Source organism: Rattus norvegicus, chromosome 5, assembly GCF_021556685.1.
Source record: "Rattus norvegicus strain SHRSP/BbbUtx chromosome 5, alternate assembly SHRSP_T2T, whole genome shotgun sequence".
In the NCBI taxonomy this organism is placed as follows: Eukaryota; Metazoa; Chordata; class Mammalia; order Rodentia; family Muridae; genus Rattus; species Rattus norvegicus.
This window is the reverse complement of record NC_141538.1, coordinates 77,168,865-77,187,689: the sequence shown is the minus strand read 5'-3', so window position 1 is coordinate 77,187,689 and position 18,825 is coordinate 77,168,865. Positions and strand designations below refer to the sequence as shown.

Genomic DNA, 18,825 nt, shown 5'->3' with positions numbered 1-18,825 from the left:
GTACTTCCCTTCCCCCACTCTGTCTGTCGTTCTATCTATATCTATCTATCTATCTATCTATCTATCTATCTATCTATCTATCTATCTATCTATGGGCTCACTGTATATTTATCCCCCGATGGCCTGGAATTTGATGTAGACCAGACTGGCCTCCAACTCACAGAGATCCACCTGTACTTCCCTTCCCCCACTCTGTCTGTCTGTCCATCTATCTGTGTGTCTGTCTGTCTGTCTATCTATCTATCTATCTATCTATCTATTGGCTCACTGTACATTTATCCCCCGATGGCCTGGAATTTGATGTAGACCAGACTGGCCTCCAACTCACAGAGATCCACCTGTACTTCCCTTCCCCCACTCTGTCTGTCTGTCCATCTATCTGTGTGTCTGTCTGTCTATCTATCTATCTATCTATCTATCTATCTATCTATCTATCTATTGGCTCACTGTACATTTATCCCCCGATGGCCTGGAATTTGATGTAGACCAGACTGGCCTCCAACTCACAGAGATCCACCTGCCTCAGCCTCGGTGATATTGGAACAAAAGGTTGTGCGCCACCGCCCGTGAGATTCTATCTTAATTCCTTTGGGAACTAGAATTGAGCAGAATTGACGCCTGGATACTATTCTCTAGTTCAGAGGCGAGAGGCTCACAGGGCTTTGGTGTTGTGCCAACTCCGAGTCAGGTGATTGTGCAGGTACTGGTTGATGGTCTGGGTGTGCCAGGCATGGCGCCCCGCAGTGCCTGGTCCTCGGTGGCAAGGCCAGTGGATGCTGAGAGCTACTTTGCAGGTGTACGATAAATTACAGTTGCTAGTGACATAATAAATCAAAGTTACATAAATGACATCCCAAAACATATAAATAATAATTACGGTAGATGAGAAGATAGTTTTGATGCATGAGGAGACTGCCTCATGTGCTGGAGAGATGGTGGGTAGAGGAGTGCTTGCTGGCTATACAAGCATGCGGAGTTCAGATCCTCAGCACAAAAAAATGGCTGATGGTACATGTGGCTGTAACCGTGCACAGGGGCTGGGGAGGGAAGAGACCGGGCTCACTGAACAGCCTGTCTGGCTGAAACTGTAAACTTTGGGTTCAGTGAGAAATTCTGTCCCAAAAATGAGGTGAGACGTGACTGAAGATGTCACAGCATCAACCTTTGACCTTCACACACAGTCATAATTGTGCACAACACACACACACACACACACACACACACACACACACACACACGGACAGACGGACGGATGGACAGATGCATATCTGATAACTTGGAGGACTGGGTGGGCTGTATTGGCCCACAAGGCCACACTTCTTCTTCTTTTTTTTTTTTTTTAAAGATTTATTCATTTATTATCTGTAAGTACACTGTAGCTGTCTTCAGACACACCAGAAGAGGGCATCAGATCTTTACAGATGGTTGTGAGCCACTGTGTGGTTGCTGGGAATTGAACTCATGACCTCTGGAAGAGCAGTCAGGTGCTCTTAACCACTGAGCCATCTCTCCAGCCCCTGTATTGGTTTTTAAAAACCCATGAAGGGACGGCTGGAGAGATGGCTCAGTGGTTAAGAACATTGACTGCTCTTCCAGAGGTCCTGAGTTCAAATCCTAGCAACCACACGGTGGCTCACAACCATCTGTAATGGGGATTCGATGCCCTCTTCTGGTATGTGTGAAGACAATGACCGTGTCATATACATAAAATACATAAATCTTTTAAAAAATAAAAAAATAAACCGTGAAGACTCTCTTGTGACATGGTGGCAGGTCCAGAGGCCTTCAGGGTGGACCGGTACTGCATTCTGAAAATAGTCAAGTTCATACACAACAGGCCAGACCCCATGAAGTCATGTGGAAGAAGCTGCTGCCAGTGTCTACCTTACTTCCCCCCCCCCCCCCCCCCGGTCTCTGCGACCCACTTTCTGCACATTACCTGCTCTCAGAAGCTCACAGGAAGAGCCTCTTCTATACCTGTCTATTTCTGACTTGCATTGTCCTGAGTTCAATGGGTTGGGTTCAAAGCTTTCCTGGGAGGTCGACCTCTTGAAACAGAATCTGAAATCTCCCAAGTGCTCCGTGCGGGTTCTGCGTGCATGCCTAACACTGTCCCCCAGCTGTCTTCTGTTTGTGCAGCCAGCTCCAAACTGGGTGGGCCTAGAGAGATGGGAGGGCTGTCACTCCACCCTGTCATCTCGCTAAGCACAAAGGGGTTCCTTATCCCTGTCCCCACCCCACTGTCTGCCTTGTCCTCTAAGAAATCTGTCTGCTGTGCCTTGACCGGTTCAAAGCACTTGACAGCGTTTGACCCTCCATGTTAGTCACCCCTCCTGCAGCCAAGCAAGGCAAGAGGTTCTTCCTGTGGCGCTGTCCCAGTGCCCACATGGGGCTGCCCCATAAGCCCTGGTGCAGGCCGCTGAGTCCCGCTCTGGAGCGAAGTGTGGCTAAACGTCCCCACTGGCTTCTCACTTCAGATGACGAGAAACAGCAGGGCAGATAATCCCACAGGGGGACACAGGCCAAGTCACTTTGAGGGTGTTTTAGATGGCATTCGAGTATTTTTAGCTGTTAGTAGAGAGTTTTCCTCCCTGCACACTCTCTGCGTTCCTCCCGGGGAAGGAGCTGCAGCTGGGCCCCCAGCAGCCAACAGGAGCTGACCTGGGATTAGCATTTGCTGTGCGTAATCCGCAGCAGGTCATGGCGTGTTTGCTGTGTAATGTGTGAGTTTTCCAACGTGGAAGTCACTGGAGAACCTCAGCTAAGGGGTGGAAGTGACCTAAGAAAGCGGCAGCATTCTTTCTCAGAAGCCATCAGCCTTTCATTATCCTGGACCTTTATGGCCAGGTTGGCCAGAGGCCAACATTGGGTATCTTCCTTCATTATTCTTTATTTTTATTTTCCAACATTCTATCTGTCTGCCTGTCTGTCTGTCTGTCTATCCATCTATCACCTATCTTATTCAGTCCATTTACTTATTTGAGTCTGTATAGCCACAGCTTTCTGGAATTCTCTGTGTAGACCAGGCTGGCTTCAGATTCATAGAGATCTGCCTGCCTCTGACTCCTGAGTGCAGGGATTGAAAATGCGCACCACCACTAAGATACATTTTTTTTTTTTTTTTCAGAGCTGAGGACCGAACCCAGGGCCTTGCACTTGCTAGGCAAGCGCTCTACCACTGAGCTAAATCCCCAACCCAAGATACATTTTTATTGTCGTGTCTCTGTGTTAATAGCGTGTATGCAACCAGGCCAGAAGAGGGCATTAGGCCCCCTGTGGCTGGTGTTGTAGGTGTTGTGAGCTGCTCAGCTTGGGTGCTAAGACCGGAACCTCAGTCTTCTGCAAGCCCCGGAAACATTCGACCACGGAGTCATCTCTAGCCCCTACCTTAGTTTTTTTGAGACATGATGTCACGGAGCCTGGTGTTTCCATATTGAGCTAGACTGCTTGGCCAGCAAGTTCCAGGGTTGTATCTTCCCCTTGTAACTTGAAATTTATTAATGCTTTCGTTAACTGTGGGAAGTATTTATTCGTAAAATCTCCGAAAAAATGTTACTTTCTCTTTGTGTACTGTTAAAAAAAATGTGACTTCTATTTCTTGGTCCATTTTAATACTTCATGGTTTTGATCTAGAAACAAGATTTGGGCCAGTCACTTCTGGATATGGCCTATGGCCACCTGGGCGTGACGGAGAAGGAATACTTCGGCTTGCAACATGGCGATGACCCAGTGGACTCCCCCGTAAGTGCCCACATGTAAGATGTGCTGCCTGCCTGCTTGGGTTGGTTTCATAGCTTGTTTTTCTCACTCAACAGAGATGGCTCGAGGCAAGCAAACCCCTCAGGAAGCAGCTGAAAGGTGGGTATGATCTCGCTTCGCTTGGTCACTGGGTGTACAGCGAACTGCCTTCTCCTTATCAGGAGCTTAAGGGGGCAGTGGGATCAGGGAGAGATGCTTTAAAGCTACTTTGAGGGTGAGGGGAGAGGAGGCAGCTCAGGACAAGGGAGCATTCAGTTACTTTTCTAAGGGGGTAAGTGGATGACGGATAGTCTTCCTTAGCCCAGTTAAGAAAGAGACATAAAAGGGCTAGGGTGATTGGTGTCTTAGTTGGTAAAAGTGCTGGCTGGACAAGCATAAGGACCCGAGTGCAGATCCCCAGCACCAACATAAGAAGCTGGGTACTGTGGTGCATGCCTGTATTCCCAGCGCTGGAGACAGAGACAGGAGTTCCTGGACTTTGCTGGCCAGGCTGTCTAGCCGAAGGGTGAGCTCCAGGTTCAGTAAGAGACCCTGTCTCAGGAAGCGAAGATGGAGAGCAGTGGAAGACGACACCTGATGCCATCCTGTGGCCCTCGTGCACATGCAGACACCTGCACACATGAGTGCATGTGCACACACCCAAATGCACACACAGAGAGGGAGACCGACATAAACCCTCATACTTCCCGACAGCACAGATGCTGGCTCATCCATCATGAGTGGGCCTCTGTATTGCTCTCAGCTCCCAGTGAGACAGCTTACTCCAGCCGTGCCCGACCTGCCCTCTGGCCAGCCCTTTTCACCCTGGCCTCCCTCATGCCTCTCCTTGACCCCGTACGTCCCAGACTTAACTTGACCAGTGTACAGGACTCTGTCTGAACTGCCCTTCATTCTCCTCCCTCGGTAGAAGATGCCTTTCTCCTTGTCTCTGAGCCCATCTCCTAGTCCTCCGGGTTCCTCAAATACCTCCTTTCATCTGAAGGAAAGCACTAACTCTCCCGTTCCCTCTCACTTCTTTGTCCCTGTGGCAGAGCACTCTTGGCTGTCTTCTCACAGTGAAGTGCTTTAACTGCCTCTCAGGGCCTTTCGGCTCTGCTCCATATCCTTCGGAGGTGGCCGGTCACATGAGACAAGTGTTCGTCATTCTCTCTCTGCCCTTGTAGCAAACACATCCCCAGTGCTCAGAGCAAGGCAAAGCACTGTGCAGAGCCTGGGAAATGCAGCCCAAACCAGATTTGAACCCTGCTATCATAGTCAAGTGTAGAAGAAGTAGAAAAGAGGAATTCTATGATAGTACTCTGCACATGTGCATGTACACACACACACACACACACACACACACACACACACACCAATTTGAATCTACAGAAAAAAAAAACAAACAAACAAACAAAAAAAAAAAAAACAAGAAAAGCAAAGAGACCATGCTTGAGACACCAAATGGTGGAAAGGGGAGACTAAGGAGGTTAAGACAAAGACAGGGAACGGAACAATTTTCCTGCAGAGCTAGCGCCCCCCACTGGCAACTAGAGGTGCTACAGAGGCACACACCTACCATTAAAGATTCTTTTGATAACAGCCCCCAGGTGACAAAAGAAGGAACCAAGAGATTTGGGGGGATGCGGGGGAGGCGTAGAGCCACGATGAACAAGGCAGAAGGAGAGATGAGCAGAAGGATCAGCCAGCTGGGCAGCCCACAGAAGGACTTGGATTTCAGAGAGCCCGAAAGTGCTATGTGAGCCAGTAGACAGGACCTTGGCATATTTACCAAGAAGTCAAAAGTTACCCATGTCTTGGCAACATGTCTCCATCTTCCATTGCCCTAACCCTAACTGGTCTGATCTTGTATCAGACACATGACTAGTTTTAGCCAAACAAGGCACTTGGTGTTGAGTAGCACTCAGGGTCCTGGTGACGATTTCATATGTTCTGGCTGAAATTGTAAAAATGGCTTCTAGGGTTTTTGTTTTTGCTTTTTTTTTTCTTTTTTTGTTTTGTTTTTTAAATCAAGACAGGGACTTCAGTGCTACCGAATGTTCTTGTCCTGTCACTGGCTACCTAATCCAGAGAGCTGTTTGCATTTCTCCAGCTAAGTAGAACCACTTAGCCCGCAGATAGCTATGGCAGCCTTAAGGTTCTAGATGCTACCTAGAAACGTTGGGAAGGCGTAAGTCACTATGTAAACGTCAGCAACTGCAGTTCTGTGTGCTGCAGTTCTGTGTGAGTTCCATGTATAGATGCTAATTTAAACATTCTTAATGCAGGTATTGTTTGAATAGGGCCCTAAGGCAAACACACAGCCGGAAGTGGGTGGTGCCACAGTGGAGGCCAATGCTGTATAAATACTTTTAGTGTACATGGAGACTTCTAAACAGTTAACCTTGCTGGAGAGATGGCTCGGTGGTTAAGAGCACCAAGTGGGGTTGGGGATTTAGCTCAGTGGTAGAGCGCTTGCCTAGGAAGCGCAAGGCCCTGGGTTCGGTCCCCAGCTCCGAAAAAAAGAACCAAAAAAAAAAGCACCAAGTGTTCTTCCAGAGGTCCTGAATTCAAATCCCAGCAACCACATGGTGGCTCACAACCATCTGTAATGAGATCTGATGCCCTCTTCTGGTATGTCTGAAGACAACTGCATTGTCTCACGTATAAATAAATAAATCTTAAAAAAAAAAAAATAAAGTTAACCTGAGCACTCTGGATTTGAACCCGGGGCTTTTATAATAGAAAGCTTGTAGTGGGCTGATGAATATTTCCTTTACGGGAGAGCAGCATCTAGGTACACGGACTGTTTTGTGGTTTAGAGGGGAAAACCTAATTTGTTTTTTTGGAAAATGTTGTAGGAGGTCTCCCCTGTATCCTGCATTTTCGAGTAAGATATTTTATACCTGACCCCAACACGCTGCAGCAGGAACAAACCAGGTAACTACCTTTTCCCTTTGACGGTCTCCGTCCAGTATATGCAAATTAGTAGCTGCCAAACGTGTACTCTGTTTTCTAGCTCGATTGGGTACAACCTCCAACCAGCATGAAGTACAAGTCAAAACTGGATTGAAATTTTAATGGCGGGGTTTGTTCTCAGTGTGGCTTGCGTCCTTCAGCCCCAGTCTGGTATAATGTCTAGCATGTGGGCACCCTCTCTCTTCCTGCCTCTATCTGGTAAGCCTTGTGATCAGGGAGGCTGCTTCGTTCCTTCTTGTACTGCAGACCTGGAGTAGAGTAGTCACCCCCAGGGCACGTGGTACGAAATCTGAGGGGCTGGAATGGAGTCCCTTGGGATGACCAGGCTTGGCTGAAACCAGAACAATCCATCAGGTCCACGTTTGCAGGGGTGAGGAAGGAGAACGGGTTCTGGCTGGACCCCGCTTGTCTGCTGGGTGAATCAGCTGGTATAGGAAGTTGGTGAGGTAGATCAGGGAAGGAAGGCTGTGGTGGAAGCTGTTTACCCCGCGGGGCTTGCAGGCTGTGCTGGTTCTGGTTGGTCCTGGCGAGTGGTTTTCTGGGTGGTGTGTGCGGGTTGGGAAGAGTACACTGAGAAAGCCATTGCCTCAGGGCGGGAGACTAGCCAGCCACTTCCCCTGCCTCAGGCTGTGCTAGCCCTTGGTTAGTGTCCCTTTGCTGTCTCCCTGGGAAGAAGCAGGAGCTGTTCTGGATTATTGAGTTCCATTTTATGGCAGAAAAATCCTACCAAAGAGAGGCCATTAGCTCAGACATAGAATGTTCTCTCATTTTTTTCTTCTTTCTTCTTTTTTAATGACAGTTAACACATCGGTATCTTAGCTTTTGATATGTTTAAAGGCCAGGTGTTGGTTTACTACTCTGTTCTTCCTGCTTGCGTATGTATGGCTTTTCTCCACAGAGGCAGGCCTTGGAGTGGGACTGTGTTCATCGTTTCAGTAAATGTGAAGTCTGTGTAAGGGAGGCCTAGGTGGCTCATTGGGAAACCACGGGGAAGGGCATGCTGCTTTGAATCATTTGGAACCTCCCCTCCACCTTCTCTCTCTCTCTCTCTCTCTCTCTCTCTCTCTCTCTCTCTCTCAGTGACCATTGTGACCCACCAAGTTGTTTTACCTTAAAAAGTTCCAGTTCATGTATGGTCACTGTCACCGTCTTCCATGTCTCGTCCCTGGGACGCTGGAGCCCCAGGTGTATGGCACTCCATATGCATGCTCAAGCTTTCAGTGGAAAGGCTTGAGGGAGACGCTTCCAGGGCCAGTCCCATCTCACGGTCCCCTTTAGCGCCCCTCACGGCCATCAGCTTCTACACCCCTTAGGGAAGAAGCAGAGGCCTTGTGGAGTGAGTCTCCCGGCCTCCAAGCAGCATGCAAGGAAATGTAGACTGCAGAGAAACCTTGTGGAGAAGTGAGGCCATCTTCAAATCCCCAGAGTAGCTGCCGGAATGGAGAGCAAGCAGGGCTACAACGGGGAGCAGACTTTAGCTGGAGATTAGTAGACGTAGTAGACTTAAGTTCTAATCTAAGTTACGCGTCAGTTAGGTCTGTCTGAGTTGCTTTTCCAAGTCAGTGGTTCTGATCTGACATCTACCACCACTCCGTGGCGCACTTCCCACCTTAAGGTGCAGTCAGCCCACTGTTGTGGTTTCCCCCTGAGCAGCAGATTCTAGGTATCGCTGACTCAGCAGGAATAGGAGCAGCACGGTGCCCTACAGCTGGTGAGCCCCTGGGACTATTTGATCTTTTTCTTAGCATCGGGATTGGATTCCTCCATTGATTCATACACTGGGTTGGCTTTTGCTTTGTTTAACCTACATTCCTGGCATAGACGACCTTCTTAGGTTTGCGGCCTGTCCAAAGAGGAGTTTACTTTAAGGAAATTTGGCTCCCAAGAGTCAAAGAAGGAAGGTCGTAATGGTGGTGTTGGTTATTTTGTTTCTTATCTAGGAAGGGGGGGGGGGCAAATCCTTGTTTTTTGTTTATGTTTTTGTTTTTGTTTTGCTTTTGTCTTTCTGAAGTTGAGGTCTGTTCCATTTTAAATTCTGTTACTGTGATAAGATAACCCTAACCAAAAGCTACCCAGGGGAGGGAGGAGTTTGCTTCAGCTCACCGTTCCAAATTAAAGTCCATCCCTGTAAGACAGTGAGGGGAGAAACATGAGGTGGTTGGTCACATCAACATCCACAGTCGAGAACACACATGCTCGCTTACTTGTGTTCAGATCAGTTTCCTCACTTCTTAGGGAGTGGGGCTGCCCACAGTGGGCAGGGTCTAACCGTATCAGTTAACTTATTTAAGGCTGTCCCACAGACATGCCCAGAGGCCAACCCAATGTAGACAATATCTCGTGGTGCTCCTTCTAGCTTGTGTCACATCGACAGTTGTGACAGCCATCACAGGATCTGGATGGAGTACATTCTCAAAGGGGGTCAAATATTTCTAAAGTTAGACAGGCCGAGTTTCTCCTATTGATAGCTTTCCTTTCTTCTCAAGGGTACTTACATGTCTGTTTATTGTGAGCCTCCACAACTGCTGTTCCTGATAAATTTAGATTGTTCTAAGCAGCATTCCACTTACGGACAATCTCTAATGACAATTTGAGCTCCCTGAAGAAAATGACAAAGCCTCCTAAGTTTGGGGTGCATATTATGAATCTCATTTCTTTTTTTTTTTTTTTTTCATGAATCTCATTTCTTCACGTGATTCTGTGGGGTTTTCTCTGCAAAGGACCAGGTGGCATTTGGGAAAGGATTTCTGAATGTTCCCGGTCTCATTTGTGCCCATCAGTGAAAGCTCAGGTTTTACCACTAGATCATTTATAACACTGCCCCCCTCTTCTTTCTCCCAGCATCCTTCCAGGAGGAGAGAACACTTAATTCTGGTTGAATGTTAGCCTGGATAAACATAGAAACCAACTAGAAAGAACTGGTTATGTTCTCTAGGTGGAAAAGATGATCCTGCTACTGAGTGGACGTGAATTAGCACAAGCATTTCATTATTGGGACCAAAATCTTTTTTTTTTTAAAGATTTATTCATTTATTATATATAAGTACACTGTAGCTGTCTTCAGACACACCAGAAGAGGGCATCAGATCTCATTACAGATGGTTGTGAGCCACCATGTGGTTGCTGGGAATTGAACTCAGGACCTCTGGAAGAATAGTCGGGTGCTCTTAACCATTGAGCCATCTCTCCAGCCCCGGGACCAAAATCTTAAACAAGAAGCTACTTAAGGGAAGAAGGGCTGGTCTTGGCTTACAATCCTAGAGGCTACCTTCCATCATGGTAGAAGGTGGGGCTGTGAGAGTGAGGCACCTGGTCACGGTCAGTCGGTCGGTCGGTCGAGAAGCACAGATGAATACTTGATCGGCTAAATTCCTACCTTTGGTCTGGAATATCGGTCCATGAATTTATGCCTCCCAGATTGAGACTGGGTCTTTCTTTTTCACTTAAACCTCCTGGAAATGCCATCAGATACACCCAGAGGTGTGTTTCCATGGTGATTGTGAATCCAGTCAAGTAGACAAAAGGGTTAACCACTCACACCCATGTTCGACACAATACAGAGTGGGTGATAACTGTGTCAGAGTTATGGCGTAGATCCTATGCTTAGTAACGACTTATATGCAGCCCACAGAGATTGCTCTTGTCCGTCCAGGATAAAGGAAGGCTTTTCCTCAGATTGGCAGTTCTGATTGTAGAGAGTTCATTGAGGTGTATATTGCTTAATTTTGTAGTGCGATGTTTTTTATTTGCAAGTTCTGTATCTTACAGGTTTAATAAGTTAACACAGAGATGGTGTTACAGCCTCCAGAATTCACTGGGAGGCTGACATGAGGAAGGAAGTCAGAGTACCAGGCACCCAGGTCCCAGACCGCACCCAGGTCCCAGACTGCACCCAGGAGCTTGCAGTGCTGTTTCAAACATCCAAGTCTCAAAACAGCCAGCTCCGTGACCTTTGTCAACCCCAAGGAATATGACACTGTGTTTGTTTAAATTGCCAGAATGACCTCTTCCCCCACCCAGCACTTCTGCTCTGCCTGTATTAGCTTTCAGGAGGCTTCCCTTTTGTCATCTTTGGCCAGACCCTGGAATGTCAATCCCGCTTGAATCTGGGTTTTAAAAAAGAGTGGGAGATAGAAGCCAAGCGTCACATGTATGCCGCGTCCCTAAATATAAATGCCTCCATGGTGCTTCCTGGCCTTACGGGGCTGTTGGTGCTGGCCTCCTTTTCCTTTCTTTGTCCCAGGATAAAGATGCAGCCTGCAGGGCTCAGGGGCCTGGAATAGTTTGCCCCCAGGACAGCTCCTGGCTTTCAAAGCTGACTCTGATGCTTGCAGGTCCTGGCAACTAGGTTACCAATACTTTTTCTCCAGCTCCCATGGTCCTTAGGCTCCAGGAAAAAGCCCAGCTGGGTTTGCAGTCCAGTCAACCTATGATCTTCACAGACCCACCCCCTCTTAGCAGTTCAACAGAGGAATGGGTGTGTGTATGTGTGTGTGAGTGCCCATGTTTAGAACAGTGGCCTGTGAGTGTGTGGGCAGCTTGGACAGAATGCTGTGGGGTCCTGTGCCTAGTTGAAAGCCCATGCAGCAAGCTGGGGGGCATCCTTGGCTCCTACCCCATCCATCCCCCTCTGCGCCCCCTAGCACAAAGCACCTAGGCAGTTTGCAAATGGGTAGAATGGGATTTGCATGGACTGTTGTTCAAATGTGCGCTTTTGTTGTTCATGCTTGCCCACCGAATTCGAGCACTTGTTAATGAACGCCTTTGTTTCCCAGGCATTTGTATTTCTTACAACTGAAGATGGATGTTTGTGAAGGAAGGTAATGAGAATTTTGAATTCTTCTTTCTTTCCTGTCGCACTAGTCAGAGTCCTGGTTTTAATCTAATGAGCATGCATTCTGGGCAACAGTATTCAATTTGAACCAAGCCTGTGTGTGCTGTTTTCAACTCCCTCTCAGTTTACAGAGGCTAATGACCGAGAAACTTTCATTCCACTTTGCTACAGTTTTATACAAAACATGCAGTGATCTTCCTGGTAAAGACTTGGGGGCGGATTTTAAAAGGGAAGGAAAGATTCTGAGTTAAAACAGGACGCAGCTCAGGTAGCAGATAGGTGTAAGTTAGAGCCACTTCTAAGAACACGGTACTTATAGGTGATTTGTCCTCTTTCTCTGGGAGAAATTGTGTTTGGATGGGCATCTGCTTGGGAGTCAGCACACTGGGTGTATGTATCTGGGCCATTTCAGTGCCTGGAAGGTATCTGAGAGTGGCCAGAAAGAGAATTAAAATTCCAGGCTCGAGAGATGGTGGCTCAGTGGTTAAGAACATTGACTGCTCTTCCAGAGGTCCTGAGTTCAAATCCCAGCAACCACATGGTGGCTCACAACCATCTGTAATGAGATCTGATGCCCTCTTCTGGTGTGCCTGAAGACAGCTATGGTGTACTTATAATAAATAAATAAATGACTTAATTAATTTTAAATAAATCTTTAAAAAAAGAAATTCCAAGCTACAAAAATCCCATCTTTCAAGTCTTTGGTATATTCTTTCTTTAAGAAAAAAAAAGCTTTTTATTTATTATTAGAGATAGAATGGATGAGTGCATATGTACCTATGCATATGTACACGTATGCCCAATAATACACATATGTGGAGTTGGTCCTCTCCTTGCACCTTTACATGGGTTCTAGGGGTTGAATTTGACTCACCAAGACATTTGCAGCAAGCACCCTTACTTACTATTCCCTCTTGCCTGCCAGCCCCTTAGCATGTTTTTACCTTATGAAGAAAACAGCAGCAGGAAAGGGGCCCGTTTACTTCAATTCTCCTCATCCCCACTTCCTCCTGTGAGTCTAGTTCTACTCTAGAGGGTCATCAGAGGCCATTGGCCAACCGCATCACACAGAGGCTGGCAGCTGTAACTCATGGCCTGAGGCAGGAAGCCCTGAGGCAAATGAGACCAGTATGGGCAGTGGGAATCACAGTTGGCCTGGGCTTTCAGGAGCTCTGCTGCTACATGGCCTAGAAAAGTCTCTGTGGGGTGCTGGGGATAAGCCAGATTTAGGGTTGGTGGAGAATTAGAGATTTCCCTGGACAGCAAGAAGGCTCCCCCATTCCAGCTGGAAGCCATATGTGGTTGACTTCAGGAAAACAGGGAGAGAAGGGGCTTTTCATGCCCACTGCAGGCATGTGTCTCACCACCACAGAACGGAAGAGAGCAGCTGCAGGGTATGAAAGAGCGCCAAAGGTTGTGCTAAGACATCCGTCTGGAGGCGTAGTGTCCATGTGCATTAGGACAGACTGGAAGAGGCTAGGGCTTCCCTCTGCTACAGTCCTGCCAGCCAGAGCCTCCTTGAAGGGGCCGGCAGAATGTTAACTGCTTAGTGATGGCAGAGTTCAGGATCTTCATGAATTCTGGGTATCACTTCCCCGAGGTAGTAGTTCATCCCTTCTCCAGAAAAACTACAGACCAGGTGCAGAGGGCTCCTCTATGGAGAGACCGCCTCATTACACTTCAGGAGAACCCCGCCCGCCTCTCCTCTTGAGCTGTTCTTTGGGGTCATGGAAACCTGGTCTAGGGTTCCCTTATAGGCAAATGCTCTGTTTTTCATGAATACTGTTCTCATACCCATTATGAGACAGGTTCCAGCCTGTGCTGGCCACCAGGCCAAGGCCTCCCCTTCAGCCTTCCCATACTCCAAACTCTGGTACTACACTGTCCTCTTCTTTGCTTTCCCGAACAGGATGCCCTTTGGGATTTCCAGATAAGTTGGTAAGAACCCACATCCTGGGTTCAACCCTCCTAGAGCCTTGTCACAGTCATGTCTCCACCTGCTCTCCAGCTCCGAGGGAGGTGTTGTGAGGTTAGCGTTTCCCTTGAGGGATCAACTCTTCTGACTTGTCTGGATAGTCACTGGTAGCCGGTGCTGTAGAGCATCTCCTCCCTGCAGAGATGGATCATCCAGGGCAGTCCCCTCACTTGACACCCAGAGGCCTGGACCACAGAGACATAGAAATGTGCCCAGGAGCGTATGGAACGCTGGGAGAGGAGTACAGGCTGACGTTGCTCTCTGCTATGTATTCTGAGCACTGATCATTCTTTGGAAGTCTTTTTCTTCAGTCCCCATAGGCTCTTTAACATCTAGTGTGAGCCACTGTCTCCTGTTTCTAGGCTGTCCCCTAAATCCATCATCCTCTAGCAGAGGCTAGATGTTAAAGTGACGCTCGACTTAGGATACTGGTAGCCTGTGTTTATCCCATATTCACCTGTTCTGAAGAGGCTGCCGCTCAAAACAGACAGATAACAAGCAATCCTGGGACACATCCATAGACTCAGAGAGACACGGATGTCTGCATGGACACACAGAGAGGCCTCTTGGGCATCGGCACTTCAGATAGGGAATGCTTCCTTCAGATGTACCTTCAGAACCCGAGGGAGTGCAGTGGACAGAGAGGGAAACTGCCGGGGGCCAAGCAGACCACACTGGCAAATGGGATGACTCATGTGGGAACTTCATGGGCTGCCATGGAAACTACATGTTCTCTCAACTTGCCACGGACTGGAGGATGCTTTTAAAATCTTCCTGTCTCAGTGTTGCTGGAAAGGATGGCTCTTTCCCAGTCGCTGCCCCCGGCCTTTTCCAGCCTGTTCTTGCATTCAGCAGTGGCCCGGGCTCTGGGTCTGATAATAACACAGAGTCAGGTTCGACTGGGGAAAAGAGAGCAATAAAGACAGGTCGTGTCACGGAGAACAGGCATTTGGGAGGACCAAGGTTAGCTGGCAATGAGAACAAATCCTGGCCAAGTTTGTGTGTGGATTTCTAATGGATGACAGGGAGGGAGTAGAAACCTGTCAACCTCTGCAAGGTCCGTGGGTGTAGGAACAGTCAGTAGTTAGTGAATTAAGTAATTTAATTACAGAATTACAAATGTTAAAATACAGAATTCCCCCCACCCCCATTTTTCCATTTTATAAGATATCACCATTCCAGGAAGGAGGGACCTAAGAGCCCTGAGTCTCTTGGAGGTAGTCACAGCCATACAGAAAGTCTCAGGTCTTTATTAGAAAGATAAGAAGGCTTCAGACTTATCTCAGATCCTATTTTCTCAGTTCTTCTCTTTCAATGTAGGCGTGCTATTCAATGCCAGACCATTAGCTTCCTGGTATTTGTGAACTTATCATTTTAATCCAAAAGTTACAGTTCTTATCACAAAAAAAACCTCTTTTTCTGTATTCCCTGTACCACTCGGGATTGATTTGTATTGGAGTTGCCTTTAAGATTCATTCACGTAGCTCATTAACAGTTAATGGAGAACAGAAAGCCACAGGCTGTCTGTGGTTTGTGAGTGTCTGTGGTTCTTCTGACTTAGCTAATCCTTCTTTCTCCTGACAGGTTAACCTGCCCTCTCAACTCAGCGGTGGTTCTAGCATCCTATGCAGTGCAATGTAAGTCTTGAGGGAGGTTGACTAGGTGGTGGCTGGCTTGTTTGAGCCAGCATATCACTGGCTGCTCGCTGAGGAAGTCTTTAACCCAGGTTGCTGGGATGGGGTATATCTCTTGCTGTCTTAATAGTAAAACTTTTAACCTGAGCCACACTCTTCTCTTGCTTGGGGATATCAGATGGACATTGGTGCCGGGGGGAAGGAATGGTGTGGTATTTCCCCCTCCAGGGAGCTATGAAACAGCAGACAGCTACAACCAGCTTTTTCCAGAGCCTCTGCCCAGGTATTTGGATCTGGTCTCTGTACAAACTCCGGTGGAACAATATTTATATCCCTTGCCTCCTCTGAACATGGAAACCAAGACCTGGCTAGGTTAAGGAATTTGCTGGAAGGCACTTCTGCTGCTTGCTTGATTTCTATCTAAAATGCTACTGAGAGCTTACAAATTTATATTCAGAGCTTTATTGTAGCTAACGGGTTAGACAGTGGTCTCTGAGCCTTCAGAGGCAGGAAGATCACAAGTTCAAAGCCATCCTCAGCTCCATAAGGTCGGCCTGGATTACATGAGACCCTCTTTTAAAATTTTTTTAAAAAAATATATAATATTTATATAACATTTATTATATTATATATAATTAATTTGAAGGTTTTATTTAGCCCATTTAAATATTATTTTAATATATAGTCATCATAAGAATGAATGAGCTTATGGAGGGGGTGTTGTTCTGTTTTGTTTTCCTTTGCTTTTTAACTGAATCTTTGAGATCCAGTCTTGCTTTTGCAATTTCCACTCTTTTCCAGTTGAACAAGCCACACTTAACTACAGGTGCCATGCTGGGTAGAAAGTCCAGGTAGGGTTTTCCAACCAAGGCTTTTTTTAAACTACAGAAGGAATCTCTTCATCCTGTCAGCAAAATTTCACCAAGCACACTTGGTGTCAGATCCTGTGTGAGGTGAAATGCCACTTGGCCTTTCATTAGCTTTGCGGCGCCTGCCCAGAGTGCCCTGTTGGTTGTATAGAGTCATATAGCTTAGTGTAAGGCGAAAGAGTTCCCTCTGCCTTCCCAGAAGCCTCAGCCCACAGCATGGCAGGAAGCTAAGAGAGCAAGGTCTCAGAGCAGATGCAGGCCAAATTACCCATCTCACTGTGGCCTCAGAAGCATAGTGGAAAGGAAGGAAGGAAGAAAAGACAGACAGACAGATACACACACACACACACAAACACACACACACACACACACACACACACACACACTTGGGTTCCTGAGGAGGCCTGGGTATACTCCCCTGAGCAACGAGGACAGAAACAAGGGGTGAAGAACTAGCCTGGTGGGCCCACAGCTTACCTGCCTATTACATGGAACCAGAGAGTCGAGGAAGGAGGATGTTGGAGGTGATCCCATGATATTGAGCATACAGCAAGCCTCCTCACTGGTAAGACACACTCAGCCTCAACCCCATCCTACCAGCCTCCTCTTCTCATAACAAAAAACTCAGAAGAGGTTGTTCTCTGGGACAGGCCAGCATGTTGCATCCACTGGGAAGACTGGACCAGGAGATAGGACACCAACAACAGACCAAAGAAACTATTCCATCCAAGTCCAGCTTAGTGAACTGCTAGGTTTATATGTTAAAGGACTGTGACCGGCTTCAGAAAGAGCTTCATCACCAGAGTCCCACCCAACATGGATGACCTCTGCACAGATAGCCACCCCTTCAGCTAACATTGCACGTACTGTGTACTGAGTTCAGCGCCTTTTGAGACCAGGAAGAGCGGGGGCTGGAGAGAATGAGCGTCTGGAATCTCAAGTGAAGGGCTGACAGATAGTTCACCTTACTCCTTCTAGGCGGGAAAGCCTCTGGGACTCTAGTCACAGCTACTATGATTAAGATGGTGTCTACCATGTCATGACACAGGGCAGTGATCTATAACACACAGCCAGAGTCAGCGTGTCCTCTGCAATCTCTAGATTTGTGACTCCCGGGAGTGACAAGCAGGGACCTTCCCACACTGAAGCCAAGGCTGGATGTTCACTGCTGGAGCATTTCGGCTGATGATTGGCAAGAAAGAACTTGAGGACGGAGAGAACTGTGCTCAGTTTAACCTCGCCCTGTTCGTTTGTCCTTGTATATCACCTGGATAAGCCTCAGGCTTCCCACCTGTGTGTGAGAGGAGGCGTCTGGTACTTACGCAACATGGCTGCTTCAGATTAAACAGTGCGCTTGAAGGTGGCCTATAGCCAAAAATCCCTTAATACTGAAACCTACGCTGACTGAGTCAGTGAGAACAGGGATGGAAGCCACGTCCTCTGGGTCTTAGCTTTTCCTCTCATCTACGTGGCTCAACCTTCCAGGCCTCGTGTGGCGAGCAGGACCAGAAGTCCCTGTTCTACTTTGTAGGGCTGCAGAGGAGAGAACAGGAACCACTGTAGGAAGCACTCTTATCGTAATCTTAACCCTCGGTGTCTTTCCATGTCCGTCCAGAAGAAAACTGTGTTAAGTCATGTATAAGGTGGGAACGTTGATTCCTTGTGTCAAAGCGCTCGCAGCCAGCAAAGCCTGCCAGCCTGAAGCCAGTCAAGAAACCCTCAGTAAAAGGAGAGAACTGACTCCTGAAAGTGGTCGTCTGACCCCCACACATACCACAGAGAATAAAAAGTAAACGTAAAAATTGGTCTTGATAAGCAATAAGCTATAATTAGAGAAAAGTTAAAGGCCTACACTTAAGACATCCTGTTCCAGGCTTCCGCCATTGGGCTTCCCAATGTGGAAGATTGGTAAAAGAGCGACTGAAGACAGTCCCAGAACTGAAAGGTAGAAACTGACTGAGGCTGGAAACCCAACATTACTGTCATACTAATAAATCACAGGTCACCAGGCAGACCGTTTGAAGTCTAAGCTCTTTGTATTCCTCTAGCCTGGATAAATAAATATACATGTATTTGCATGCTCTGCAAATTTCTTATAAGACTAATTCTCAGATATAAAATTAGTGGCTCAGAAGGTGTACTAGGTACATTTTGTCTGATAACATTTTGTCAAGAAGTACAATGTTCCGGGGCTGGAGAGATGGCTCAGCGGTTAAGAGCACTGACTGCTCTTCCAGAGGTCCTGAGTTCAATTCCCAGCAACCACATGGTGGCTTACAACCATCTGTAATGAGATCTGATGCCCTCTTCTGGTGTGTCTGAAGACAGAGACAGTGTACTCACATACATAAAATAAATAAATATTCAAAAAAAAAAAAAAGAAGTACAATGTTCGAGAGAGAAAATACTTCCAGCCCAGTGGCTGAAGATTGCTGCTAGCTAGTCAGGGGCTTACGAGGCACACAAAAAAGGTTTGGGGAATAGGTAGGTACTCTGTTTCCCAAGCCTCTGCCACAAGCAGGCTGTGTACCAGCCTCAGTCTGAAGGGAGCTCTGCAGCTACCGGGGATGAGAAAGAGCACAGTGTGTGCCCTCTCCTGCTTGGGGAGGGGAAGGGAGTCTCGAAAAGTATCAGAGAAGCGAGCCCCAAGAAGAAGCTCCAAGATGAAGTTAGAGTTAGAAGAATAGTAATGGAGGTCTCGCCCACCAGCCAGATTGATCGATTGCTTGAGACATAGGTACCTGGGATCTCAAACTTGGGGCATGTGTTCAGCAGACAGATACGACAGGCAGGCCCTGT

General features: G+C 47.4%; 1 protein-coding gene across 5 annotated transcripts in view; it reads left to right on the top strand.

Moving 5' to 3' along the window:
• Ptpn3 (protein tyrosine phosphatase, non-receptor type 3) overlaps positions 1-18,825 on the top strand; it is a 118,892-nt gene that overhangs the window by 36,505 nt on the left and 63,562 nt on the right. For all 5 annotated transcript variants that reach the window (XM_087549725.1, XM_087549724.1, XM_087549722.1 and 2 more), the window contains 5 exon segments: positions 3,634-3,741; positions 3,816-3,858; positions 6,597-6,675; positions 11,490-11,534; positions 15,108-15,160. In XM_087549725.1, coding sequence (XP_087405851.1) covers positions 3,634-3,741; positions 3,816-3,858; positions 6,597-6,675; positions 11,490-11,534; positions 15,108-15,160 — 328 coding nt within the window.